At 42.7% G+C, this 28000-nt stretch overlaps 1 protein-coding gene and 1 long non-coding RNA gene across 3 annotated transcripts in view; one reads left to right on the top strand and one right to left on the bottom strand.

Moving 5' to 3' along the window:
• Window positions 1–17386, bottom strand: part of LOC142203938 (uncharacterized) — a 1061686-nt gene extending 1044300 nt beyond the window's left edge. For both annotated transcript variants that reach the window (XR_012716128.1, XR_012716126.1), the window contains exon 1: window positions 17209–17386. This is a non-coding gene — a long non-coding RNA (uncharacterized LOC142203938). The remainder of the gene's footprint in view (window positions 1–17208) is intronic.
• On the top strand, window positions 3–27991 carry SLC15A4 (solute carrier family 15 member 4). The gene is made up of 8 exons (XM_075274989.1): window positions 3–644; window positions 11689–11975; window positions 12831–12993; window positions 14263–14334; window positions 16217–16385; window positions 19053–19208; window positions 23960–24118; window positions 25194–27991. The coding sequence occupies exons 1-8, from the start codon at window positions 72–74 to the stop codon at window positions 25325–25327; spliced, it is 1713 nt and encodes a 570-aa protein (XP_075131090.1). The 5' UTR covers window positions 3–71; the 3' UTR covers window positions 25328–27991.
• Window positions 27992–28000: the final 9 nt, after the last annotated feature.

Genomic DNA, 28000 nt, shown 5'->3' with positions numbered 1-28000 from the left:
CACTTCCTGTGTGGTTGGAGTAGTAGTGTCCGGGGCTCCCGGTACATGGAAGCGCCCTGGTGACCTCCGCTATGGAAGACTCCGACGAGCGTAGCCCGCTGCTGGGCAGCAGAGCTGAGGTTTCTCCGCCTGTCCCGGGCTCTGTGTTCTCCGGCCGCCGCTTGGCCTGCGCCGCAGTGCTGCTGTCTGAGTTGCTGGAGAGAGTCGCCTTCTATGGCATCACATCCAACCTGGTGCTGTTCCTCAATGGACCTGTGTATAACTGGGAGGGCACGCCCGCCAGCCAAGCGCTGCTGCTCTTCATGGGCATTACATACCTGGTGTCCCCTTTCGCAGGGTGGTTGGCGGACGCCCTGATTGGCCGCTTCTTTACCATCCTGCTCAGCATGGTGCTGTACCTGCTCGGCATGCTGCTCTTCCCGCTCATCACTTACCCGGACACTCGGACTAGTTTCTGCGGGGACATCTCCATGAGCATGGTGGAGAACTGCACCACCCCAAATGGCACAGCCAATGGATCCCTCGTCCCCTGCCAGGAGCGGACCCCCAGATACTGCGCCACCTCCATATTCATAGGACTGGTGGTCGTAGCGCTGGGTGTGGGCTCTGTCAAGGCGAACATCACTCCATTTGGAGCGGACCAGGTATATATGATTGTCTGTGCTCCATGGTCTTCTGTCCCATCCATGATATACAGAGGATCAGGTCCTGGGATTGACTCTCAGGTCTGTTTAGTGATACAACAGCAGATTAGCTGTCATTGGGATAAGAGGCTGCCAAATCCATCAGGCACCGCTTATGTGTCTTTACATAGAAGTAACATGTATGTTCAGCTAAGTTGAGATTGGAGAACAACTAGTCAAATAAGTTTTCAGATGTACGTAGCCAGTGCTGGCTGAGGCAGTAGTAGAGAATCAAATGTGAGGTCTTAGCGGCCATATTTTCTGTTATTTGTAAGAAAAAGTAATGTTTAGACAGGTGTGCCATACTCATTAAAGGGCTGTCAGCTGCCAGCAAACCCTCCCCGTGTTAAAAAAAACAATGCACATCCCATGTCCACTACATTTTACTGATGGTTTTGGTTTCTCAAGGTTGGGACTCTGTGCCTGTCCATACACTTCTTTTATAAGACATGACTAGTCCAAGTGAGAGATGTGTAAGGTTGAGAACACCCTGCAAAGTTCAGATGTTGAGACATTTCACCTCCTCCACCCATTTGAGACTGCTGCTCTACTGTTTCCAGCACAGTTGGAATTTCTCTAAGCCCCCCTGTTCCTGCGCTGCAAGCTGTTACTTTTGATGCCTAATGTGCTATTTAAAGGGTATTCCTATCTCAATGATCCTATGTATACTTATATCTTATGGGAATTCAAGGGTTTTTTAAGGGCTAGTTCACACGTGAACTGCCCGCGCGGGTTTTGACACAGAGAGAGACGCGGCGAGCCGCGTCTCTCTCTCTTGTCAAAACCCGCCCACCGCGACCATCGCTGTCGCGGCTTAACTCTCTGCTGTCGGCTCAAATGAATGAGCCGACATAGGAGGGAGCTGCCGGGGGCGGAAGCCGCGCGGCTTCCGCCTGAAGAAAGGACATGTCCTTTCTTTTCTCCGCTAGCGGCAGCCCGCCGCTAGCGGAGAAAAGAAGCCCGGCGGTCTCCATAGACCACCATTATAAGGGGAGGTTTTGGACGCGAAATCCGCTGTCAAAAACCTCCCCTTATACTCACGTGTGAACTAGCCCTAAACGTTGCTTTGTTTATCTATGTGACATTATTCCTCCCATTCTTTGCACAACTTTTCCTTGGTCCCCAGCTTATCTGATCTCAGGAGGGGTGAGATGACTCACTGCATTCTAGAGGAATATGCAAATCTGTCTCCCAAGATGTAAATAAGATGTAAATAGGGAGACAGTGCCTCTGTTATGCTGCCCTCTGTGTTCAGGGTGCTTCCCATAGAGGGCAGTATAACAGAGGCACTGTCTCCCTATTTACATCTTGGGAGACAGATTTGCATATTCCTCCCATGTTCTCTTGCAGTGGAGCGACTATGGCTGTATAAGTCTCCACGCACCTAATAGGTGGTTTCTTATTAACATTATCCCCATAATCTGCATTCTAGAGGTCAGGGAGGCTGAGTTCCCCAGATCATGCTTACTCTTAGAGCTGTTATCTCCTGCTATTAGGTCTGGGTAATCGGGTAAAAAAAAACCAAAAAACTAATTTACTGTGCATATTATTTGTTCTGCATTGTTAGGCCCAGTTCACATCAGCGTTCGGGGAATCCGCTTGGGGACGGCCCCCGAATGGACACCTATACGCATTAAAAAAAAAGCAGTTACCTAAGAAACTACATGGACTATAATGGGGTCCGTGTGGTCTCTGCACAAAACATGCGGTGAGGAAAGTAACACCTTTTTATAAATATATTATGTGTGTGTATATATATATATATATATATATATATATATATATATATATATATATATATATAAAAAGGTCTGTTAGTGTTATTAATGGGTTAATAAATACACCCATATACCTTTAGCTGTGTTTTGAGTTTCTGGGTGTGTCTGGGAGCTCCTGATATCTCCTGCATTTGTTTACATGGTGTTCTCTCACACTCTCTCTTGCCCTCATAGACATGAATGCATTATGGAATGCACTCGGATGTAATTTCAGGTGTTATCTGACTGCAAGCTCCCCCAGCCATGCTAGGTATCAGCTACTGGGTCAAATGCTGACTGATTCTTGTTTATTCAGTGCTTGGAGATTTTCACAATTTCTGTGTGCTTTTGTTAGTCCACCCACTTATTAAAGAGGACCTTTTATGGATTTGGGCACATGCAGTGTTATACACCGCTGGAAAGCCGACAGTGCACTGAATTCAGCGCACTGTTGGCTTTCCCGATCTGTGCCCTGGGTGAAGAGCTGTCAGTGCCGATACTGTAGCTCTTTACAGTCAGAAGGGAGTTTCTGACACTCTGTCAGGAATGTCCTTCTGCACAGCAGCACCAATAGCGCTGTATTGTGTGAGCGGGGAGGAACGCCCCCCCCCCCCTCTCCTCCTGATAATACTAGTGTCTGGACGCGTACTGTTAGCAGAGGGAGGGGGCGTTCCTCCCCGCTCACACAGCACAGTGCTATTGGCATTGCTGTGCAGAAGGATGTTCCTGACAAACTGTCAAACGCCCTTCTGACTGTGAAGAGCTACGGTTCCGGCACCGATAGCTCTTCACCCGGGACACAGATCTGGAAGGCTGACAGTGCGCTAAATTCAGCGAATGTGAAAGTGGGGTTCCCTCGTCACGTATGATATAAAAAATGTTCACTAAGCTATTTCTGAATATGGTGGACTTTAAGGAACCCTCTTACTAAAGCTCCTAGTATCTGATAGTCGTCTTTTCCTGTATGGTTTAGTCTTTTTGTTTTTGCTGTTTACAATTCATCATTCTTGGAAGCAGCCCCTTACTGTTGCCCAGCTCTGTCACCTATTGCTTGAGTGATATCTTCCACTTTGTCTGCAGTTATTATGGTCTGTTATCTAGAGCAGAGTGTGAAGCCGCATATACACACACCCTCCCCCCATATGTATGTGGCAGTGAGCCCCGGAACAAAAGTCAGCACAGGTACTATACCTGTCCGTTTTATAGCCCAGACTCACTGACAGCAGTGAATGGTGCCATGGAGGTGCATGAATGTCTTCCTTGTGCCGTCTAATTAAAGCCCGTCTACATGGATGGTTAGGTCCATGTAGCCTACGGGTAAGTTCACAGAGATTCTTGGTCAGGATTTCGAGGCCGTATCCACCTCAAAATCATGACCAAAAAGTCGGCTCCCATTGAAATCAATGGAAGCCGCTTAGGTCCTTTTTCCGTGAGCCATTTCTTCCGGCTCCCGGGAAAAAAAAGAAGTGAGGTGCTCCTTCTTCAGGCCGTTTCGCCTCGCCATTTGGCCTGAATACACACCCTCCACCGGACTAGGCCCATTCATTGGGCCTAATCAGCAGTGGAGTGCGCGGCTGCATGCCGATGCAGTGCATCAGCTTTCAGTCGCAGCTACCCGGCTTTTGGTCTGGAACCTGAGGCGGAGGCCGGACCAAAAAACTCTGTATGAACTTACTCTTTGGCTGGAAAATTCCTGACACCTGAAGCCTACATGCATTTATATTTGCTGCTTTCCCTTTTTTGAGCTGTATTAATATATTGTTTCTTCTCCCTTTTTATTTAACTAAAATTATATATAATTTTGAGAAGAAAAGATGCTGCTGTATGGTGTAGTTATAGGCTTCTGAGATCACAAGTCATGGGATGTGCCTGAAGCTTTATGGACTGTGTAACTCTATCGTTGATATAATGTTGCAGTCTTATGATGATTCAAGAATAATGAAGGAGCAGCTTAATCCTTGAGGGGATTTTTTTTTTGCCCCACCCAGTATAAAGTGCCCTTTTGTCCCCAACTTAAAGTAAAATGCACATAGAAAAAGTAGAATACCAGTAGAATCGTGCGATCACTGGTGGCCAATATGTGTGTGTTGATGTCCACTGGTAGGAACTCTTTTCATTCAGGTCAGTGTTTGATAGTTGAGATGAAGGCTTTATGTTCAGAAAAGGACCTGTCTCTAAACTCTGTCACATACTGCACGATGAAGCATGAAGTCTTCTTGTCGCCAGAATAAGAGGATCCAGATTTCTTTGCCCAACGGTGAAGCAAATCTTTTTTCATTGCTTTAGAGTCCAGTGGTGGTATTCTTCACTACGCCAGCTAAAATGTGTCCTTTATCATGGTAACTTGTCTTGCGAACAACTTTTTGGCCACGGGAAGTGTATAAATCACTAGTACCTGTAATGTCATCGATTTGAGAGTGTCTATCATAGATCTCCATGTACACAGTAGATCTATGCTATGATAGAAAAAGGGAGCTGCAGCCCCTGATCTGCATAGATCACTACTTTGAAGACGACGAAGGACCTTGTAGTGACGTCATGACAGGGGCAAGCTAATCACAGAGCAGTAGGGACATCATTACAGGTCCTGTGCCACTAGCAGGGAAGAGACAATTAGAGGTTGTGAATCCAAAGCAGGAGGAGGGACTTGCATACAAGAACCAAGAGAGGAGGGCGTGAGCAGGGGTGCACGGGAACGCCCACGGTGTATTTACATATACATTTAAAAGGTAATTCATTAAAACGGGGGTCTTTTAACAAACCATTAGCAGGACTTGAATAGCCTTTTTAAAGGCTATTCAAGCATATGTTTATCTAAAATAGCGAAAATCCAGTGATAGAGCCCCTTTAATAATGACCTACAAGACTGTCTGAAAATTGTCCTCTTCCCACACCTCTCTAATATAATCTTATATTCTGATACTTTCTAGAGCTGCTATTATACTTTGGGCTTTTTACAAGGGAGGTGTTCAAACATAAAAACAGTCTTACTCTCCTCGGCTTTGACTCCCTGCTGTCTTGGGGGCTTCTGACTGACTACTAGGGCCATCAAGGCCGGTGATGGGTCTTATCACTTGGCATTGTGATGCATAGACGCAATGCCACGTGACCCATGTGACATCCCTGCAATGGATCCCAGAAGAGGTGCGTAACACACTTTTTTTGGTTTGCTCACCTCTCCTTTGCCTCGCTTGATTACACTCCAGGGTCTGAAGATACCCCAGAGTATAATGATAGCAGTTTTGATTTGGATGTGTTTGACCGTGTAAACTGCTAGTGTTGTAATAAACGAGCCTAAATACCTGTCATGAATAAGATCATGTTGGTTATCCTGGTTGATGTTTAATTCTGGTTATTTTTCATTCAGTTACCCAGCCCTTAGGCTAAGTTCACACTTGAATTACGTGCGGCGTAATTTGGTCCGGAAAAAAAGTGTTTCCTAATTAGGAAGCGGTTTTTGGACATTGAGGCATTTTCTGGAGCAGTTTTTGGTAAAATCCGCTTCAGAAAGCGCCAGGCGGTTTTCCCCTCCTGGACAGTGAATGGACCGTAAAAAAACCGTCACGGTTTTTGCCAAAAGCCGCGACGTGGTTTCTGCCTCCCATTCACTTCTATTCAACATGCCGCTAGCGGAAAAGAGAATGCTAGTGGTCTCCATAGACCACCATTGTGAGGGGACGGATTATGACATGGATTCAGCGCCATAATCCACCCCCCCTGTGCCTGTGTGAACGGGCCCTAACACTTCCCCACATATAGTCTCCAATCCTCACAAGGCTGCCGCCTTTACTGTCCTCATATGCTTTTACAGAACCCTCCAACATTTGTCCAATGCATCATCCATACCTTTGAAGAGGACCTTTCACCATTTTGCCCACAGGCAGTTCTATATACTGCCGGAAAGCTGACAGTGCGCTGAATTTGGCTTTCTCGATCTGGGCTCGGTGTGAAGAGCTTACGGTCCCGGTACCGTAGCTCTTCTATGGTCAGAAGGGCGTTTCTGACAGTTAGCCAGAGACGTCCTTCTTCACAGCACAGCCAATCGCGCTGTACAGTGTGAGCGGGGAGGAACTCCCCCCCCTCCCTGATAATACTCGTCTATGAACGAGCTGTGTGAGCAGAGGGAGGGGGCATTCCTCCCCGCTCTCACAGCAAAGCGCGATTGGCTGTGCTGTGAAGAAGGATGTCTCTGGCTAACTGTCAGAAACGCCCTTCTGACCATAGAAGAGCTACGGTACCGGGACCGTAAGCTCTTCACACCGGGCCCAGATCGGGAAAGCCGACAGTGCGCTGAACTCAGCGCACTGTCAGCTTTCCGGCAGTATATAGAACTGCCTATGGGCAAAATGGTGAAAGGTCCTGTTTAAGAACAACCTTCATTTTAATTGGTTGGTATATGTTCAATGTCTTGACGTATAATTATAATTGAAAAGAGTAATAGAACTTGTATATAACATATTTTGGCATAGCTTTACTAATAGTTAGACAATGTAAATTTAGGTAGTCTGAAAACAGATGCTAAATCTGGTGCATCTGTATAGTTATACCACATACTGGGCTGGGGTCCCACGTGGCGTAAACGCCATGACAAAAATCACGGCGTCTTACAGTTACTGATTCTAGCGAATCCCATCCACTCATTGCAGAAAAATATTCCCAGCAGAAACGCTATGATTTCATTGCGTTGCTGTTGCTTTTTTGCTGCGGTCCACTACATAGGATATTAGCCTCAAATGGTTTATTTGGAGCTATAGCCACAGAGGGAAGGTGTAAAATAAGTATGTCAGTAACCTCAGCGGTTCCTTTCCAGCTGCAGAGTCTTCTCCATATGCTGTGAGAGAACTTTTTGCAATGCTGAGGTTAAAAATCAGTTAAGTACAGATTGCCTGCCAAAACCACCTGCCAATCCCAGGACGGATATTCATCATTGCAGGCGTCCTGTGTGGACGTGCCATTATATATACTTTTGGTAGTTCTTCTTTTAGACTGTTCATGTTAAATATTGGCACTTGGTAATGTCAGGTATCTGTTCCTGTTCTGTGATAGAAATGTATCATTTAGCTGGAGCTTCCTATTTCCTATCGTGATCACACAGCGCTACACCCACAGCCTATGCAATAAACTTACTATTTATTGCTGCTGTGAAGAAACATACGGCAAAGGTTCTTTCATGTATCTCCATAGATGGCATCTAAACCTGTGTAAAGCCACAATTTAAAGTGCTATTGCCATCTCAGCCAAGACAGGAATACCTTGCCACAAGTCTCGATCACCAGGCTGGGGCATATGGTAACAGATGAGCATGGTTTCTGTAACGCCAGTAGAAGTCAAAGGGAGCTATAAGAACTGCATAGTACATTAAGCTATGCTGTTTCTGTAACTGGAGCTGAAACAGTGTAGGTCAGCTACGTTTATGCTTCTTTTATTGCTTCCATTCAACACTGGGAGTTACAAAAACTGAGTAGAGCAGTGGCCCTTGGCTGTTATCCTTCATTCACATCTGTGTTTGGTATTCCGTTCAGTGAGTCTGCATGGGGACCCCCCGAACGGAATACCGAATGCAATTGCAAGCGCTGTGCCGTGAAAGCACATGGACCCCATAGTCTATAATGGAGTCTGTGTGCTTACTGCACGCTGCCCGCACGTATCATGCGGACAGGAAAGTAGATTGTAAGCTACTTTCCTGTCCGCATGATCCCTGTGGAGATCTGGTGGCAAGCACACAGACCCCATTATAGTTTACGGGGTCCGTGTACTTTCACTGGCACACCGCTTGCAGTTTTGTTTGGTATTCCGTTCCTCATGCGGACTTCCCGGGACGGAATACCAACGCAGATGTGAACGAGGCCTTAGTCAGAAAGTTAATCCCATATTAACCATGGTCAGCTGAGATGTGTATGTAATTTCTGTCTTGTCGTTCCGAAGTTAATGAGTTAATTTATTGTGTAGAACTGAAATATAATGTCAGTTTCTGACAAATTATGGTCAATTGGTTGCGCTGTGGAATGCTACGCTTCTTCTGGGTAAGCCATGACCAGAGCGAAATAAAAATTTAAAATGTTGCACCAAAGTGTTTGCTTAAAAACTTGTGCCAGATTTTACACCAGAAAATGAACTGGAGCAGAGGAATGATTAATTATGGTGTATTTTCATAAAGTACATTAAGTAACACTTGTCACTGCAAAACACAGCCACAAAAACCTGCGGCTGTGATAAATAAAATAAAACCTTTTGCTCAAATGTTTTTTTTCCCACTTCTCCCAAATGTTGATAGGGTAAGACCGAAAAGGAGTCGCCTTCCCCAACAATATTCACCCGTCACCACCGCTTTACAGGACACATTACAGTGATAAGGAATATACCGTATATAATCGAGTATAAGCCAAGTTTTTCAGCACAGTTGTTGTGCTGAAAAAGCCCCCCTCGGCTTATACTAGAGTCAAGACCCCCCCCCCCCCCAAAAAAAAAAAAGCCTCCTATTGACTTCAATGGGTTTCTTTTTCTCTTCCCCCCCCCCCCCCCCCCCCCAAGCGCTGAAATTCCTCCATTCGAATGGCCGAAATCCATGTCAAAATCCGAACCAAAAAAAGGGCCTACCATTGAAATCAATAGGAGCCGGTCATTTCCTTTTTCCTGGAGCGGTTACTGCTCGTGGAAAATAAGCGACATGCCCTTTTTTCAGGCAGATACCGCGGCCGATTCCGCCATGGACATCCGCCTTGCGACACCTCCCTCCCGACTAGGCCCGGTCATTTGGGCCTAATCTAGAGCAGAGTACCATGGGCCTAATCTAGAGCAGAGTACCACTGTACCGGCATCCAGACGCGACTACCCGTTTTTTTGGTACGTAATCAGAGGCGGCCTCCGTGTCAAATTCCAGACTAAAATACTCTGTCTGAACTATGCCTTAAAGTACTTGTGTTTTGGAGATAAGCCTGTTTCAGGTGATTACTGGCACATAAATGTATCTAGTGCAATTTTAAAAACCCATGGCAAAAAAAAAGCCAAAATAAATGCTTCAGATTGCAAGGGTGTATTTCAGCAGTCTGACCTAGGTCTTATGATTAGTTCAGATCTGCATTGAAGGATACTTTTTTTTTTTTTTTTTTTTTTTTCTTTTTGTAAAATGACAGCATCATTACTGAAGCCTGACACACCCAATCGCAGATTGAATTTTGTTTATGAAGGCCAGAGAAAAAATTAGCACATAACCTGTTCATACAATATGTAATTTTCATTAAATTGGAACATTGAATTCTAGAAAAATATGGCAATTGCAATAATTTACAGTAAACCTTGATTTTCTGGCAGTGTTGCGTCATTCGTACATTTTGTAATATACTTTTGCCGTGTGAAGTGAAGAGAAAATGATGGTAGGGTTGGGCCACTTCATACAGCTATGTCTTATGCACTATACAACAGGGAAACTTTCTCTAGGAATCTTACCATGCTGTTTTTCTTGGGAGGTTTCCAGAGATATTACTAGTCGAAGACCGTTGTGAGTGGGATACTTGTATGCAGCTACATATAAATATGCCAATCCTGACTATTTTCAACCAGTTATATCTCTAGAAGTCATCAGTAAAGCATTGCCCAACATTCTGTAATACCATGAGCATCTGTTTCTGAATACAGTCCTATGAAAAAGTTTAGGCACCCCTATTAATCTTAATCATTTTTAGTTCTAAATATTTTGGTATTTGCAACAGCCATTTCAGTTTGATATATCTAATAACTGATGGACACAGTAATATTTCAGGATTGAAATGAGGTTTATTGTACTAACAGAAAATGTGCAATATGCATTAAACCAAAATTTGACCGGTGCAAAAGTATGGGCACCTCAACAGAAAAGTGACATTAATATTTAGTAGATCCTCCTTTTGCAAAGATAACAGCATCTAGTCGCTTCCTGTAGCTTTTAATCAGTTCCTGGATAAAGGTATTTTGGACAAACAATTCAAGTTCAGTTAAGTTAGATGGTCGTCGAGCATGGACAGCCCGCTTCAAATCATCCCACAGATGTTCAATGATATTCAGGTCTGGGGACTGGGATGGCCATTCCAGAATATTGTAATTGTTCCTCTGCATGAATGCAGAGTTGATTTGGAGCAGTGTTTTGGATCATTGTCTTGCTGAAATATCCATCCCCGGCGTAACTTCAACTTCGTCACTGATTCTTGAACATTATTCTCAAGAATCTGCTGATACTGAGTGGAATCCATGCGACCCTCAACTTTAACAAGATTCCCGGTGCCGGCATTGGCCACACAGCCCCAAAGCATGATGGAACCTCCACCAAATTTTACAGTGGGTAGCAAGTGTTTTTCTTGGAATGCTGTTTCTTTTTGGACGCCATGCATAACGCCTTTTTTATAACCAAACAACTCAATCTTTGTTTCCAAAATGAAGTTGGCTTCTCCAAATGTGCTTTTGCATACCTCAGGCAACTCTATTTGTGGCGTACGTGCAGAAACGGCTTCTTTCTCATCACTCTCCCATACAGCTTCTCCTTGTGCAAAGTGCGCTGTATTGCTGACTGATGCACAGTGACACCATCTGCAGCAAGATGATGCTGCAGCTCTTTGGAGGTGGTCTGTGGATTGTCCTTGACTGTTCTCACCATTCTTCTTCTTCTGCCTTTCTGATATTTTTCTTGGCCTGCCACTTCTGGGCTTAACAAGAACTGTCCCTGTGGTCTTCCATTTCCTTACTATGTTCCTCACAGTGGAAACTGACAGGTTAAATCTCTGAGACAACGTTTTGTATCCTTCCCCTGAACAACTATGTTGAACAATCTTTGTTTTCAGATCATTTGAGAGCGGGCTGTCCATGCTCGGCGACCATCAAACTTAACTGAACTTGAATTGTTTTGTAGAAAGAAATGGTCCAAAATACCTTCATCCAGGATCCAGTAACTGATTAAAAGCTACAGGAAGCAACTAGAGGCTGTTATCTTTGCAAAAGGAGGATCTACTAAATATTAATGTCACTTTTCTGTTGAGGTGCCCATACTTTTGCACCGGTCAAATTTTGGTTTAATGCATATTGCGCATTTTCTGTTAGTACAATAAACCTCATTTCAATCCTGAAATATTACTGTGTCCATCAGTTATTAGATATATCAAACTGAAACAGCTGTTGCAAACACCAAAATATTTAGAACTAAAAATGATTAAGATTAATAGGGGTGCCCAAACTTTTTCATAGGACTGTATATAAATGCGGTATTTGCATCTGTTGTTTAGGTCAAGGACCGTGGACCGGAGGCAACTCGAAGATTTTTCAACTGGTTCTACTGGAGCATTAACCTGGGAGCCATCATATCTCTTGGCGGGATTGCATATGTGCAGCAGAATATCGGATTCCTCACTGGATATATAATCCCCGCTGTCTGCATTGGTGTCTCCTTTTTGGTATTTATGTGTGGACAGGCTGTCTTTGTTACCAAGCCAGCTGATGGCAGTGCTTTTACTGATCTGTTCAGGATCCTGGGCTACTCCTGCTGTACAAGGAAGCCACATAACCAGAGATTGTAAGTAAAAGAATGTTATGTATGGGCTTTGTACTGAAAATGTAAATGAATGTAACCAAGTATGTAATTTAGGTTCTGGGGTAATGTATGACGGTAGATCTCTATACTGTTGGGCTTTAGGAATCTGCCACGGTTTACATCCAGCTTAACAGTGGTCTCTCATAGAGCTTGTTCTAAAATGTGTGCATAGGTATAGAAGTGTTTTAGCACTTGCGCCTATTCTCTAATCCGCCTTTTAGTCTTCACAATGTTCAAATTTTGTAGATGCATTTTCAAAGGCAAGATAGGGTGTGGACCATAAAGGGTGAGAACCTATAACATATAGACATCATTTCTCTTATATTCAATCCACTTTTTAATAAGAAAAAAATTTGTGTAATAGACCCTTCATTTTGTTTGACTGAGACAACAGGATAAGTATGTCATCTGCAGTCTTGCAGTTTACTATAGGACAACTTGCATCTGTAAAGAGTCATGCTGAGTAGATCCCATAATTGACATCACTTATCCACAGTATTGATGGTGGTCCTAGTAGTGGTCCCTCCATCATTCATATACATTGAGCATGCTGAAGAGTAAATTTGCAGCAGTGACATGGGGAGCGGAAGGGCAGATTTTGGCACAGAAAGTGACGCGGGGAGCCACGTCCTTCTCGGGTCAAAATCCGCCTGCCACGACAGTCGCGGCTTCCGCCTCCAGTAGGCTCAAATGAACGTGCCGACCCCGAAGGTTGCTGCCGCAAGGTTGAATCCGCTTGAAGAAAGGGCAGCATCTTACAAAGGTGTGAACAGAGCCTGTTTAAGTCTTTAGAGGACACTTCTGTATATAATGTGCTGCTACTTTCTGTTCCAACAGCCAAAACAGTGTTTCACAGAGGGATAAAGCAAACATTTTGGACATGGCCAAAGCTTCACATGGAGGACCATTTAGAGAAGATAAAGTAGAAGATGTGAAAGCGCTTGTAAAGACTATACCAGTTTTCTTGGCGCTTATTCCTTACTGGACTGTGTATTTTCAGGTATGTGACACTATGGAAGGAACCGGATATCCAGCAACCGCGGTTAAAAATCTTGTTTGTTTATTTGATGCAATTAACAAAATATACAAAGACTGAAAACAAATTCCCAGCAAGACAAAATATTCTTTTGGCTTGGCGTCGGCTGGATTAGTCCGGGCCGACTGAGTCATTTCATCCGTGCACCCTCTTTGTTATCAAGGAAGTTGTGAGTCAGTATCCATTTTTTTCATATATGGACAATTGAAAATTTCACGATTATATAGTTCCTGTATGCGAGCTGTATTTTTCCCGTTTCCTTTTCCCCCCTTTTCATATGTAACACTATCCCTGGTATACAACATTTCGTTTTAGCCTCTAGTGAGCTGTCCTACAATGTCATACTTAAATTAATGGCCTATCTTAAAAGGACTGTAAGCCTTTATAGTTTAACAAGGCTCCGAATTTTGGGACCCCACAGATCAGCTGTTTCCTGAAGCACACAGCACCCATGCGTAATATTGCCTTGCTCGCATATTATATATTTAGTAGCGGGTGTTACAGGTGCTGGAACAGTTTTCCTTTCAAGTCAGTGACTACGGCAGTACCAGTACCACCACTAATAAAATTAGGGTGAGTAAACGGCTCAGTGCCTGGCATATCATTTTATCCATGAAACGGCTGTTCTGCCGGGGTCATAATAGTCCATCAGTTTTTCAGTAGCTGGATAACTCCTTTTTAACATTTGGTTGGCTTGTGTTGTACATTTGTCTTGTTTCAGCATAATCCTCCAGATTGGGAATATATTATTCTTCCATATTATAAATGACACTGATCTGATATCGTTTACATAACTTTTCTGTCCGCATAAAGGAATCAGTTTCTTTTGTGGAGCAAAAGTGTGGTGTCTTGCCTTTCTCTCCTACTGAAACTGATACCCCCTTTTTTTTTCCCATTTTATTAAAAAATGGATGGTCCTTAGTTTCCATCTGTTTTAGACTAGGTGCCTCTGATATGTTCCATCAGAGGACTAGAACAACGGAGAGGCGGACTGCTTAAATAGCACTAACACACAGACTGTAATGCTTATTCATTGTTTTAAAAGTGAAACCGGTGGAGGAGCAAGTCTTCTGCCAGTTTTCAGTCTGATACGAAGATGGAGTTAATGAAGATCATGGTCACACCATTTTTTTTTTTTTTTTTTTTCGGTAAATGTAAACTGATAAAATGTTCTGTGAGCTGCCCCTAACCTTCCTATCCGATGTCAATGAATATATCTCCTTTACTTTGTAGATGCAAACCACATATGTTCTTCAGAGTCTGCATTTGAAAATTCCACAGATATTCAGTAGTGAAAGTCACACTGTAAGTTCTTCTCTTGTTCTTTGTCCTTATTTGTTTGCTCTGTTCTGTGGGTTTTTTTTCTATTACGATATTGCATAATTAAAGGGGTATTCCAGGACTCACTATAGGTCATCAATTTAAACGTCCTGAAATATCCTTTTTAAAAAGTCTGTGTGAATATGGAAACATGGTCATCTTCTGCTTTATGGAAAGCAGACCCAATGATAGGCCAGTTTTTATGTTAAGTGTTTTTTTTTTTTGTCAAATAATGAGGGTAGTTCACATTTTTGGGCTATTTGTGCGATCATGAAACTCTGTGTGGCTAGTCTTTCCCTGCATGATTCATTTATTACATAAGATCTGTAGTCCTTTAGTGTCACAGGACTTTTGTGCCGCAGCTTTCACTTCCACCTTTTCTGCAGGACTCTTAAATGTATTTTTCATAGCTTCTGTGGTGAGAAACCGTTACATGGGCTCACTACACTGCATCTGAGATTTACATCAATGGTGTATGTCGGTAACATTTCCATACTTATACCTTTATGTGCTACTGTGTAGGTATTCAGTAGTAAATGTCACCCACAGGGTGTAGAAGAGGCCGCAATAACACTGAAAAAAGTCTTATTGAGACTTATAGCAGCATTTGAACATCTAAGGTCCTCTCTTTCCTTTCCTGCCATTCACCGGTTCTGGGCATATTAAATATGGCACCCATATACTCAGAAGCAGAGTGGGCCCATAACTGTTATATTTTTGCTGCTTTAGGCTGGGTTCACACGGGGTATTTTGGACCGGAATTTGACGTGGAAGCAGTCTCTGATTCCGGTCCAAAATACGGGTAGCCGCGACTGGATGCCGATGCAGTGCACCGGCATCCAGTTGCGGCACTCCGCTCCTGATTAGGCCCAAGTGAATGGGTGTAGTCGGGAGGGAGGTGTCTCCAGGCAGATGTCGCAAGGCGAATCCGCCTGAAAGAATGAGCATGTCGCTTTTTTTTTTTTTTTTTAAATTTACTGGAGCCGGAACAAACTGCTCCTGGAAAAAAAGGACTGACTGGCTCCCATTGATTTCAATGGGAGCCGTTTTTTTTTGGTCAGGATTTTGAGGCGGATTCCGCCTCAAAATCCTGACCAAAATACCCCGTGTGAACTCAGCCTTACGCAGTGGGGACCTGGCACTAATGCCTGTGATCAGAATCTTCTCTGATCCCCGGGCATTTGGTATATTTGTCCCTCAAACTTCCGTCCCAAAACCTATCCAGATTGAGCCCTCCACCTCCTCAATTGATGTGCTGCCATTATGTCAGTCTGTCTATGACAGTTGGGAACCTTGTGAAGGCTCCAAGGCCTGTTAAGGGAAGATAATGATAAACTTGCCTGCGGTAGGCCTCTATAGTTGTCTTCGATTCTCCAATTTAGCCGCAAACGCCCTGTGGGGGCTGCTTAAAAAAATAATTAAAAAATACCGCAATGTGCAAATTAATTTTGTATTCCGGTCCCAAAACATTAGTAAAAATATTATCAGAAAGGCATACATACCAAACATTGGTATCGCTAAAAAGTACAACTTTCCCCACAAATGAAGAGCCCTGACATATCTCAATCGACAGTACAGTAAAAAAAACAAACAAACCGTTTTTGGTTGTCAGAATATGTTACCCCAAGTAAATCATTAATTTTTCAAAAAGTGTCATTTTATTTGTAAAAGCGGTAAAACGTACCAAAAACCAATATAAATATGGTATTGACGTAATTGATGAGCACTAATGTATAAACTACCCTGCATCATTAAGGGGTTAAGGGCCTTTTATGAAATTCTGTTTTGGTCCCCCCCCCCCTCTTACATGTATTAATGTAAACGTCATTTAGACTTTCCATTTTCATTGTCGTTTTTTTTTTTCCAGTTTCCAGCTGCATGGCTTACTATGTTTGATGCAGTGCTTATTTTAATCTTGATACCACTGAAGGATAAGCTGGTGGACCCAGTCCTGAAAAGAAGGGGCTTCTTACCCTCTTCGCTGAAAAGAATTGCTGTGGGAATGTTTTTTGTGACTTGTTCGGTTTTAGCTGCAGGTGAGAAATCTTGGAAGCAGTGTATAGTCTGTCATCTTCATGTCGTCACTGTTAGAGCTATGCTTGTAAATACAATAGTCTTGGCTGACACAGTCCTACTGTAGCTCCAGCAATACAGAACTTTGCTTTCTATGAGAGCAGCAACTGTCTCCTTTTGACCGATGTTTTTGAGACTAAGCAAACGACACGCTAGTAGAACAAGTTCTTATGTGATTCTTTAGCTGGAAATATTTTTTTTTTAAAAAAGCATAAGGGAAAAAATGTTGAATGAGGGTCTAATCTGATCATTTTAAAGGAATGGTAGGAGACTGATTCAACAAAATGTAACAAAGTTGCAGTCCTTTGTACAGCTTCCCTACAGCAAACCAGTCTGTATCATGATGTAAACATTGAGGTTGCATGACTCGCACTAGCCCCTCCAAGGAGCTGATGGGCAAGAGTGTTGGGAATGTGACCACTGTCTATAGTTGCCCAACAGCCAAAAAAGTCTGGATAACCCCTTTAATATATATTTATATTTATATCTCAAATTCTGTAGTAGTCTGATTTATACAAATCCACAGTTCTTGCCCGATTTGGGTGAAATTTGACACGCCCCCTCTCTACCCACAGGAGCAGAATACTGCGCATGTTACATCTCGCTAGTGTCACCGGTCAGGAGATTGGGGCACCTAAATTTAGGCCCTATACATATAATGGGGAAAAGTAAAAGTGAAATCGCTGAGGGGAAAACAACAGTTGTGACTGACAGGGACGGCCTCACCACCTCACACAACACATAAACATTTCATAAACACCATATATACATCACACATACACCAACCCACAACACACCACACAAACACCAGACCACTCTAGACACACAAAACACAAGCACCACCCCACAAATACCACATGCACACCACACACACACGGACCACACACACACACGCAAACATACTCAGATGGATGCACACTACACACACGGATGAACAGAGCACATACGTACTCGCACACAACTACCGCACGCAGAAACACATGGATCACACACGCACATACACGCATACATATACATAGACCATACACACGTGCATGCACACACGCATACATACACATGGATCACACACATGTACATACACACTTGCACTGATAAAACATGTCTGGTATCCTTAGTGGCTGCTTGCACACTATAGTATTTTTCATGGGCCTCCAGGCCATGGATTTGGCAGTTCCATAGACTTCTTTGTGCACAAAGCTGTGAATTTTGCAGGCTCCATGGAAGTCTATGGAGATGTAAAATCCACGGCCCAGAAACTGTAGTGTTACTGTAGTGTGCAAGCAACCTTACTGAGCAGCCATATTGGTCAGGCGAAAACTGCCTCGGAGTAAGATTGTCATTATTGCTTACTAGGAGGGACAGGACTGCTGAGTGTTGGAGCGGCGGTCCTGCCAGTGGTCAGTCCACCAACCGCAGAACTTGCAATCAACAGTCATTACTGCTCTTAGAGGCTGAGAAGCTTAAAATAGACCCCTGATGAATATTTTGTTACTAAGATGAAATGCGAAGGATCAGGAATAAGTTTATGGTGAAGCTAATCCGTCGATGTCTTTGGTCTGAGCAAGCACCTGGCCATCAATATCTTCCCCTCTCTGTGTGGTGTGGCGATAGGCCGGAGAACCTCGGAGAAGTATGGGATATGCTGTTGAGCCTATGTACATAGGACTTGAAATACAGACTATGTTGGGAAGTGATGACCACCAGTCTATGTAAAGTGAGGTAGCGATAGATGTGACCTAGAGTTAGCACGCTCACAATCCAGCGCTCTCACTTTGGGAAATTGGTTGATGGTGGGAAACATGTTTTTACTTTTTGCATGTTTTTAAATGGAACAAATAAAAGTGATGTTTTAATATTACTATGGGTGGGCAAGTCAATCCCCCATCAGTGAAACCCTACCCCAGTAGTTACACCCCTGGTGTAAATGTTTTATGTTTGTGTAAGGGGCATAAATTTTAGTTTTTGATAAAAAAAAAATAGTTCAAAAATATAGTTGTAATAGTTAATACTACATAATATGTATTGAATATATAAAATCAATAAGAATGTTGAAACGAAAAAAAAAATTGTTCACATGAATGCTATGGCAAATTAGTAAAATGCCAAAATAATAAAAATTTAAAGTGGAAAAAAAAGATTTACTTTAGCACTCTGAAAATGTCAATTTCAGTGTGACACAGAAAATTTTACTTTAGCATAACCAATAACTTAACATATTTTCCGTGAGCGAAGCCGCAAGTATTCTACTAGTCTACTATTATATACTGTAACAGGTCTCTGTTCCTCTGTAGAGATTAGGGAGCAGATATACCAAAAAGAGATTTAAAAATGTCTTCCTAACTGCACCTCACAGCCACCATTCGGGGTACTACGGATAAGTTTCTGGCTGACTGTGCCAGTTCTGGTTAATGGATTAAACTAGATTGTTGGCTGCTCATTATGTCATGATTGTGGCGTGATCTGGAGGCCCCCGATATCTGTTGTTCCTGATTACCCCCCATATTTATCTGTCTTGGCCTCTGTTTCATTACTCTCCCCTTTTTTGCCCCTGTTTGTATGATATTCTATAGAACCTTCCTTAATACAAATTGAAATGGTTAAAAGATTGTCCTCTCTCCCGTTATGTACAGGTATTTTGGAAAGTAAAAGATTGGCAATTGTCCAAAGGGGTGTAATCCCCCAGAGGATTGGCAATGTCACGTATTTTGCTGCTGATCTCCCCATATGGTGGCAGTTACCGCAGTATCTGCTCATTGGCATCAGTGAAGTTTTTGCAAGTATAGCAGGTAAGTAAAAAAAAATATTTACTGTCTTAACTCATATTTGTTTGTATTATAATCCACTCCATAACCTAACTTTCTATGACTATTGCCTAAATCTTTTATACTGGATTTTTACAATTTTTGACTCAGAAAATTGCATCAAATGTAGACATAGATAATAAGGGGAGAAAATAGAATCAGGGCTCGTTCACATCTGCGCCTGGCACACCGTTATGCAGTTTTCCGTTTCCTGCATAAAACAGAGCAGGAGATGGAAACCTGCAGGAGTCTCTCTCACCCATTCATTTGAATGGGTGAGAAAGCTGTCCGGCCATGAGCGGCGGTGAGCGTTTTATGCTCTCCGCCGCGAAACCGGGTTTCTTAATCCGGACACAGTCGGACATGCAGTACTCTGTGTCCAGATTTAAAAAAACGGTTTCGCGGCGGAGAGCATAAAACGCTCACCGTCAGGCCCGGTCTGTGCTTTCCGTCGTCTTGCATGCAGAAGACGGAAAGCACAGAACGGAGACCAGAATGCAGGTGTGAACCTAGCGTCAGTCTCTTATTTGTAATTTTATTTATTTTTTGCTTATTTGAGGTCCAAGTTTGGAATTGTCCTAAAAACACAATTAAAAAGTGCAAGCGTGATTCCAGTCTTAAGGCCACTATTTGCAAATGTTTAGTTGAGCTTCCTAGTGCGTTTTAAGCACTGAAGTGAATAAATGCCCCCTAACCCAGTGATGGGACAAGCTGCTGTGGTTTATACAGAAACTGATGAATACACTGTACACGTTTGAGTTGCTAAAGAGGACCTTTCATGTCCTCCTTCATATGTTGTGTTATATACCACTAGAAAGCTGACAGTGCGCCATCGGCACAATCTCGACCCACTGTCAGAAGGGCATTCCTGACAGTCTAGCTTGGCTGTGAGGAACATTCCCCCTGACAGTACTAGTCCATAGACTTATACTCCAGGGCGTTCCTCACAGGTTAGCGTCATGCTGGGCGGTAAGGAACGCCCCCTCTATGGACGAGTACTGTCTGGAGGGACCTTCCTCACAGCTGAGCTAGACTGTCAGGAATGCCCTTCTGACAGTGGGCAGAAATCGGTGCTGAAACTAACTGTAATGGATACCTCCAGCCCCAGGGCATGTAATGGGAAAGCCGACAGTGCACTGAATTCAGCGCAGTCTGCTTTCTAGCGATGTATAAAACCACATGTGCAGGAGAACATGAAAGGTCCTCTTTACATAACTTTGCCACCACAAAGTATTACTTTCCTTGTACAGGTCGCGTTTAAAAACTAATCTAGTTGTCAATTCCACTGAAACCAATTGGCACATAAAAATCTTTTTTTACGAGTGCTGTTTTTTTGCTACTTGAGATTACTATAAATTTCCCATACAATACTTCACTCCCTAAATGGCAGATTATGAAATCTGTGCAAATCATGAGCCAAAAAGGATTACATGCTGAGCTCTGCATTTAGGAGACTGAATTAGGGCCCTGTGACATGGGCAACGAATAGGGCCAATTATTGGAAGCAAGTGTTGTTTCCTATAATTGCCCTTTGTAAGGGTGCTGCTTTTGTACATCATGATGGGGAGGGCCATCTTGCATGAGCTTCTTTGCTGTCCTGTTAACAGCACTTAATGATCTGCTTTACAGCATAGCCGTTGCTATCGGCAGCAATAGACTGGAGCCAACTCATTGAGGTCTATGGGAGGGTTTTCTGTGCAGAGAAGGGGAGTAAATAATTTGTGCCATCTATCGTCACTAGTGGATGCAATGATACATGTGATGTAAATGAGGCAACTTCATATTTTCTGCAGCACATCATCCAGTGTAGACTCTATTATACTACCAATAATGGAGGTGAACTATTACAATAGTGATCATTGCCTCTGCCACAGTCCAGTGCAGTGCAAAGTGAATGGCGAAGCAATTGGACTTGCAGATTCTGATACAGGCGTGCGTTCCATGCCTTTGTCTGCAGCAGGGGTGAACCTACTCCTTTCGCCGCCCGAGGCGAACTACAGAAAGCCGCCCCCCCCCCCAGGAGGAGGGGGCGGAGCGCAGGGGGCGTGGTGGAGTGCCGGGGGTGTGGCTTAGCGCCGTTCGCACGGAGAGGACCTGCTCTCTGCCTGAGCATGAGGGGAGGCTACCAGAGCAGCACTGCTCAAGTGGCCTCCCCAAACCACCGCTCGGTGCTAAGCCAGTCCAGGACAGCTTGTCCTGGACTGGCTTAGGTAATTAAAAATGCCGCCCTCCCTGGGGCCCTGACATAGCGCTGCCTGAAGCGGTCGCCTCATGGGAGGTGCGGCGCTGGTCTGCAGGAGTATAGGGCTCCTTAAGAATGGTCTACAAGACATATAATGTATAAGATTCTTTTTGTACTGTGTATAAACTGATCTGAAGTGAACATGCATTTGAAGTATATAGGAATGTAGAATTCATTAACCTAGCTGTTTGGCTACTTCTGCTGATGGATTGTTGTATTTGTTCTGAAACTTTATAAAGAAAGTGATTGATATTTCCACATACAGTGTTTGTCTGTACTCTGATGCTTTCTAGGGGCTGAGAGCGGTACTGCAGCGTCTAGCACATTATATATTACACACCACACTCTGCAGAATCTCCGGCCTGCACGGCTTACCAAGTGTCACATGTTTCATACACTGACCTGTAGCTATGCAAAGCCTTTATTCTATTCTGTGTAAAGAGAAGTGAAACCGAGCAACAAACCCTGTAGAAATGTAATGGCAGACTCTAACATCCTCTTCTCTTTTTTTTTTTTGCTTTGCTCTAGAGTTTAACCCTTTCACATCTGGTAACCAGGACAATTTTCACATTTTTGACATGTACAACCAAAACCTATAGTACAACATTAGAACATTTTTTTAAAAAAATTCATACTAGTACACTATACATTCAGCTTTGCTGCAAACAGAGTTTACAAGCAAAAATTGTACACAAATTGAAATTTGGCACTAAACTGCATGCTCATGCAACCACCATGTGCTTTCCAAAAAATTGTAAGATATGAGTTCATACTACCACACACATCTATAATTACAGGTTTCCCCTAGACAAATTGTAACTCCAATGAATAATTATAATCTCTATACCTAACGTGATTACTAGGCAGGAATCAGGTGGAAGTCTGGGTGGTTCATCTGTACTATGGGCGCAAAAAAAAACCAAAACACCTGCTCTTACGCCAATGTGAAAGCTAACAAAACTATGAAAGCTGACTGCTACAGAGCCTGTCGCCCTATTTTACCGTATAAAGATCAGGTATGGACAGGGACAAATGTAAACATTATTGAGGATATAGTGTTTGCAACTCTTCTAGCGCTTGACAATAAACATCCTGATTATGTTCAGAGGGGTATTACATTACAGTATGCTCTTGGATTGGTAGAAGAGGTGATAACCTGGACAGAAGTTCATGTTACCCCTTCCCTGGGGTTCTCATACAGTTAATGCACAGACAATGATCATGATGGCCCTTAGGGAGCGTTCACACTACCGTCTGTATCCAACAGGTAGTGTCCGCTCCTAGAGTCCGCTCAAAATCTGGCACGGACATTAGGAGCGGACACTAGCTGTGTCCGTGACACTTGTCATTTATTTAAATGGCAATCGGGTGCGTTCTTTTGCACTCCGTGCCCTTCCTTCACTGTCCGCATGTAAAGATGTCCGACTTTTCAAGCGGACAGAAAAAACCTACATGTCGGGTTTTTCTGTCCGCTTGAAAAGTCGGACATCTTTACGTGCGGACAGTGAAGGAAGGGCACGGAGTGCAAAAGAACCCATCCGATCGCCATTTAAGTGAATGACAAGTGTCATGGACACAGCTAGTGTCCGCTCCTAATGACCGTGCCAGATTTTGAGCGGACACTACCTGTCGGACACAGACGGTAGTGTGAACGCCCCCTTACAGACTGGATAGATTATCTGTTATAAACATTGTCCAGTATTATTATTTGCAGGTTTCAGACCTTCTTGCTAGCCCTTATGGATCCTGAGAAATCTACAAAAGTGCCAAGGACATGTTATATACATCTTTGGCTACTGAAGTGCCTCCCTGTCAGAACATATGACATACGCCCATGACCGAGAAAGTCTTGACTAGTTTTTCCAGGCCCAAATTGTATTTTTATACAGATAACCTATCCAGACCCTGCACAGAAAACTGGATACAACAGGAGAGCCATTTAGTGGGGTTTTTTTTTTGTTTTGTTTTTGTTTTGTTTTTTTGAAGAATAACAAAAATCCTAAAAAGTATATTTAAAGAGAATTAAACATGTAAATTTAGCCTTGTGCATATGGACACCATGGAGAGTGGTATTCCCCTCTCAGGACCCCTAAATAAGCCAGAATGGAGTGATTCTTTTTTAAAAAGTGGCTCTTGCTCTAGTGAACTTGAGCTGCTCCTGTATTGTAAAGATGGCCATTCATGTGAATATCTATCATGCTATACTAAGTTTACCCTATGCTGCTGTCTGCGGGCCCTGACCTACTTGACAATATCCACTGTACTCAAGGTGGTGCAGCCTTCTAAAAGTGCTTGTCTGTGATGAGTTGGCTTTCGTTATACTGTCCAATTTTTTTTGTTTCTCATTCTGCAGCTATTCTCTGAAATATTCCTTCTATTATTGGAAGCAACACGTGCACCTATTAAGTCTAACAGTGAAAGGTTCATCGAAATCTTTCCAGTTGTTGAAGTGTGCAAAGTTTTAATGTGGTGTTTTTTTTGTTTGTTTCAACAGGGCTGGAGTTTGCCTACTCGGCAGCACCCAAATCTATGCAGAGCGCCATTATGGGAATCTTCTTTTTCTTTTCCGGTATTGGATCGTTTGTAGGCTCCGGGCTACTTGCCTTAGTCTCCTTGCCTTCTATCGGATGGATGAGCAGTCATGCGGATCTAGGCAAGTCATTTAATCCTGAATTATGTCTATGCAGAGGGCTGCAGTTTGTCTGTATGTGTGGATGGTCCTATGTTATTGGGGAAGTACCTAGATCTCTATATAGAGGCTTCTGTTTATCTAAATGTGTAATTCTACTTTTACCATTTCATGGTGAAAAATGAAGATATTTAGTTATTTACAAGCTACATGGTAAGTATAGCCGTGAATTAGAAAAATCTGTATGTCTGAAGTATGTTGCTGCAGTTCTACATAGAAAAGGATGATATTTGCAGAAATTTACAAGCTGCGGCCTTGAAAAGAGGCTTCAATTTCTGTGGAAAAAAAAAATTGTCAAACTATGTAGAAATTGGTTAAAATCTCTTTGCTAATACTTTGATATGTTGTAAATCACACCACATTTAAAACCCAAGAAAGAAAGTGTGTGTGTTGTCTGCCAATAGACTTCTGTGAACGTAAATATGCATGTAACTAAGGCTAGGAGATTATGGCCTAAATCAAGATCACGATTATTTAGATATTTTACTCCAATTAATGACTATTATTTAGGTCATGTTCATTATAAACTCTGCCCCTTTTACAGTAAGACTAAATGTTGAGCGAACCCCTCTCCAGACTTCAGAGTATAATAGGAGGAGGCCGAGGGGAGACAATCAAACATAAATAGTGTTACTTGTCTCTCTGGGGTCCGGCGTGACTCCCAAGAATTTGACTGAGGCCAGGGCCCTACTTTGCAAATGCGCCATGTTGCGAAAACCACAGCCTTTTACATTACCTGCTAAGAGGATGGGCCTTAGCCTGAAGGTGGTTGGTACCTAATGTAAATCCTTCATTGCATTAATGTCATCTCTTCTAAGACGCCTAGACCTGTCTAGATACTATTGGTATGCAATTTTTAAGATCGTGCCACTGAACTCAGGACAAGTAATAGGCAAATAGACTTTGGCAGAATTTGGACCGTAACTTTATATTTCTTGTTACCTGGTGAAGCATATCTGTGATGGGGAAAGGGTTATTTAATTCATGTGGCGTCTGTTATATACTCTGACTCAATACATCTTTATATTTCTTTCTGTAGGTAACATCAATGAATGTCACTTGAACTATTATTTCTTTCTACTGGCTGCCATCCAGGCAGTAACCCTCCTGCTTTTCCTCCTCATTTCTGTGAAATATGAGCGTCAGCAGACTAGAATGAATGGAAAACTCTAGCAGGATTTGCTAAAAATACATGGGACTATGGTGGAGCATTTGTTGTTTGGGCGGCTTGGCTGAAATGAGTGCCTGAAAAATTCATCCAAGTCACGATGTCCATCTGCAATGTGCACAACTTCAAGTGCTCTTCTGATAGGTAGACTTTATTTTAAAGGTCACTTACTTTGCACTACTCCTATTCTGCAGGACTGATCGAACCCTCTATGATGCACTGAAATGTTGGTACTCCAGCAGGTGGCTGCACTGTGACTGGATTATTGACAGCTGAGCTGCATTGATATTTACATACCTGGTTTTATAGATTTCTTAGTGGCCTACTCATGGACCTTATCATGTCTCGTAATATATTGGAAAAGATAAGTGTAATGCAGATAGGTGAGTAGGTCTAATGCTACTAACCACAGTGGATTTGTTCACATCATGAACTCTTACTGGACAGCGCCACCGTGGGTTGTATCTGATATTGCAGCTTGGGTTATAATCTCTTTTATCGCCCATCTATATCTCTTGCAAGCTGATGTTGGCTACAAGATAAAGATGTGTGTAGCTGATTCAGTACTCTACCCACTCGGATCAGTAATTGCGCATCTCTTAGTTCATCAGTGCTTCCTATTGAAGTACAAAAGTTAGGAGTTATTCCTTATGAACAGAAAACCTATAGTTACCAGTTTGTATTTTTACCATAAATCAGAAGCCATTCAGAACAGTTTCCCCCCTCCCCTTAGGCCAATTTTACACAAAACGGAATATGACTTAAATCGTCACTTAAAGCTGCGCGTAAAAAATGGTGGAAAGTATGTTACAAGTCAATTTCCCACTATAACTGTTAATGGCATTTTCTACCAGCAACATAGTGACTAACTCAATTAATTTATTTAAGTCTTCATCATGAATAGACAAGAAATGTTTTGGGGTTTTTTGCACAAACCGCACCCCTTGTGTCAGTGGTTTGGATATTGCAGTTCGTCCTTTAAAACAAAGACAAAATACCTGTACCTGTAATAAGAAACACCACAAGGAGTTGTGCTGGCTTGTTCTGTTGCGATCCCATGTGATTTGCCACCTGCCTTTTAATGTAATATCGACAGGTCGTTTTTTTTTTTTTGTTTGTTTTTTTTCTCTCTCCACTTGCGGAGATTTATTTCATGCAAAAATATCTTGATGCAGCAGTAAGAAATTGCCACAATCGTGAAGATCACCGTTTGGCCGGGTACGTACAGGACTTATTCACACCTATAAGGAAACGACTATGAATATTTCTGAATTCGGCTGCATCAAAACACCCAAAATATGCTACCTTTTGTGGCAGAGTTTACAGTGTAATCTTCATGGTTTGGTGCAGCCTTCAGCTTTAAAATTGCAATGGGTGGATGCAGCAGATGTGTGCGTTGTGGGGGTCTTTGTACAGCCTATGTGGCTTAGAGTTGAATCTCATTCACTTTAGTGTTACTGAATTTGCCTCCTCAAATGTACAGTGGTTGATCTGCTGCGAGTATATTGCATGTGGAACATGTTGCATTGTCTTCACATGATCTTCCATCTTTGGTGCAAGTGGAAAATCTGACTCTGACTCTTCCCCTTCCACCCCCTCATTTGAGGAAAGCTATTCAGAAATGCAGTTTATGGAAAGGATCTACAGTTGCTGTTAGTATAACATTACATGTTTGTCACCTGTTCCACATACAATTCAGTGTCTCCTGTATTTGTTCAGTCAACTTTCTACCAGTGTTTAACCTAACAATGAATGTAAATGAAGGTGTTTGTCTATTGTGCCATCTGTCATGGCAGGGATCTCTGCAGTGGGAAATGTTTCCAGTAACAAAGCGGTCTTCTAAAGAGGGAAAAAAAGAAAATTATATACTCCATAGAAGTGAATGAATTACAAATTATTGAGAGATACACAAGTGCAATAAATCTACAGCTAGTTCTCAGGAGTCCGAGCGACTGGATGTAATCTGAGGTGGAACCTTAACAACGAATGTTCATGTTCCTCATCACTGCACTAAAATGCACCATTACACAGCTCCTATTGAACGGTCTGTGTAATGCATGGACCCATGGATGCTCCCAGAGCTCCATAACCTCATCTGCTGGTCATGCCCATGCTACTGCTTCAGAGTAACCATCACAAATGGGGTGTGCGTTTGCCCAGAGGGAGAACCTGAAGGCGAGTTTGCCATTGTCCGGTTTTATAGCTACCTTTTGGTGACTCTTTGATGCCAGGGTCACACTAGGAGAATAAAACTAAATTTGCACAGTTTGCACTTTTTGGCCACCTGTAAAATCGAATAGATCCACGTTTAGTTTGTGTGTATCCTTAACCTTGTTCCTTAAAATAAAAGTTCCAAATATTTTTTACCAACCTTCTTCCATTGACTCCTGAGATGGCTGCGTAGTTGAATCTTATTACAGTATGGCTATCCTTTCAGATGTGATCTGCTAGTGGCAGTATTATGAGCAGGTTACCAGTTGTGTGTATGTTTGAGCCTTATATCATGATTTAGTGTTTGCTGAGCTTCAGGGTTTTAAGTTAATAAATCTGCTGTACTTTCCTTTTTCTTTTCTTTTTTTGCACAAATTAACCTAAACTGAAACATGCTATTTTGTTGCATAGACGTATGTAGATATATATGATATGAATGTTTTGTGCCTTTTGAAATAGTGGCATTT

Source organism: Leptodactylus fuscus, chromosome 1 (genome assembly GCF_031893055.1).
Source record: "Leptodactylus fuscus isolate aLepFus1 chromosome 1, aLepFus1.hap2, whole genome shotgun sequence".
Classification (NCBI taxonomy): Eukaryota; Metazoa; Chordata; class Amphibia; order Anura; family Leptodactylidae; genus Leptodactylus; species Leptodactylus fuscus.
This window is presented reverse-complemented; position numbering and strand designations above follow the sequence as displayed.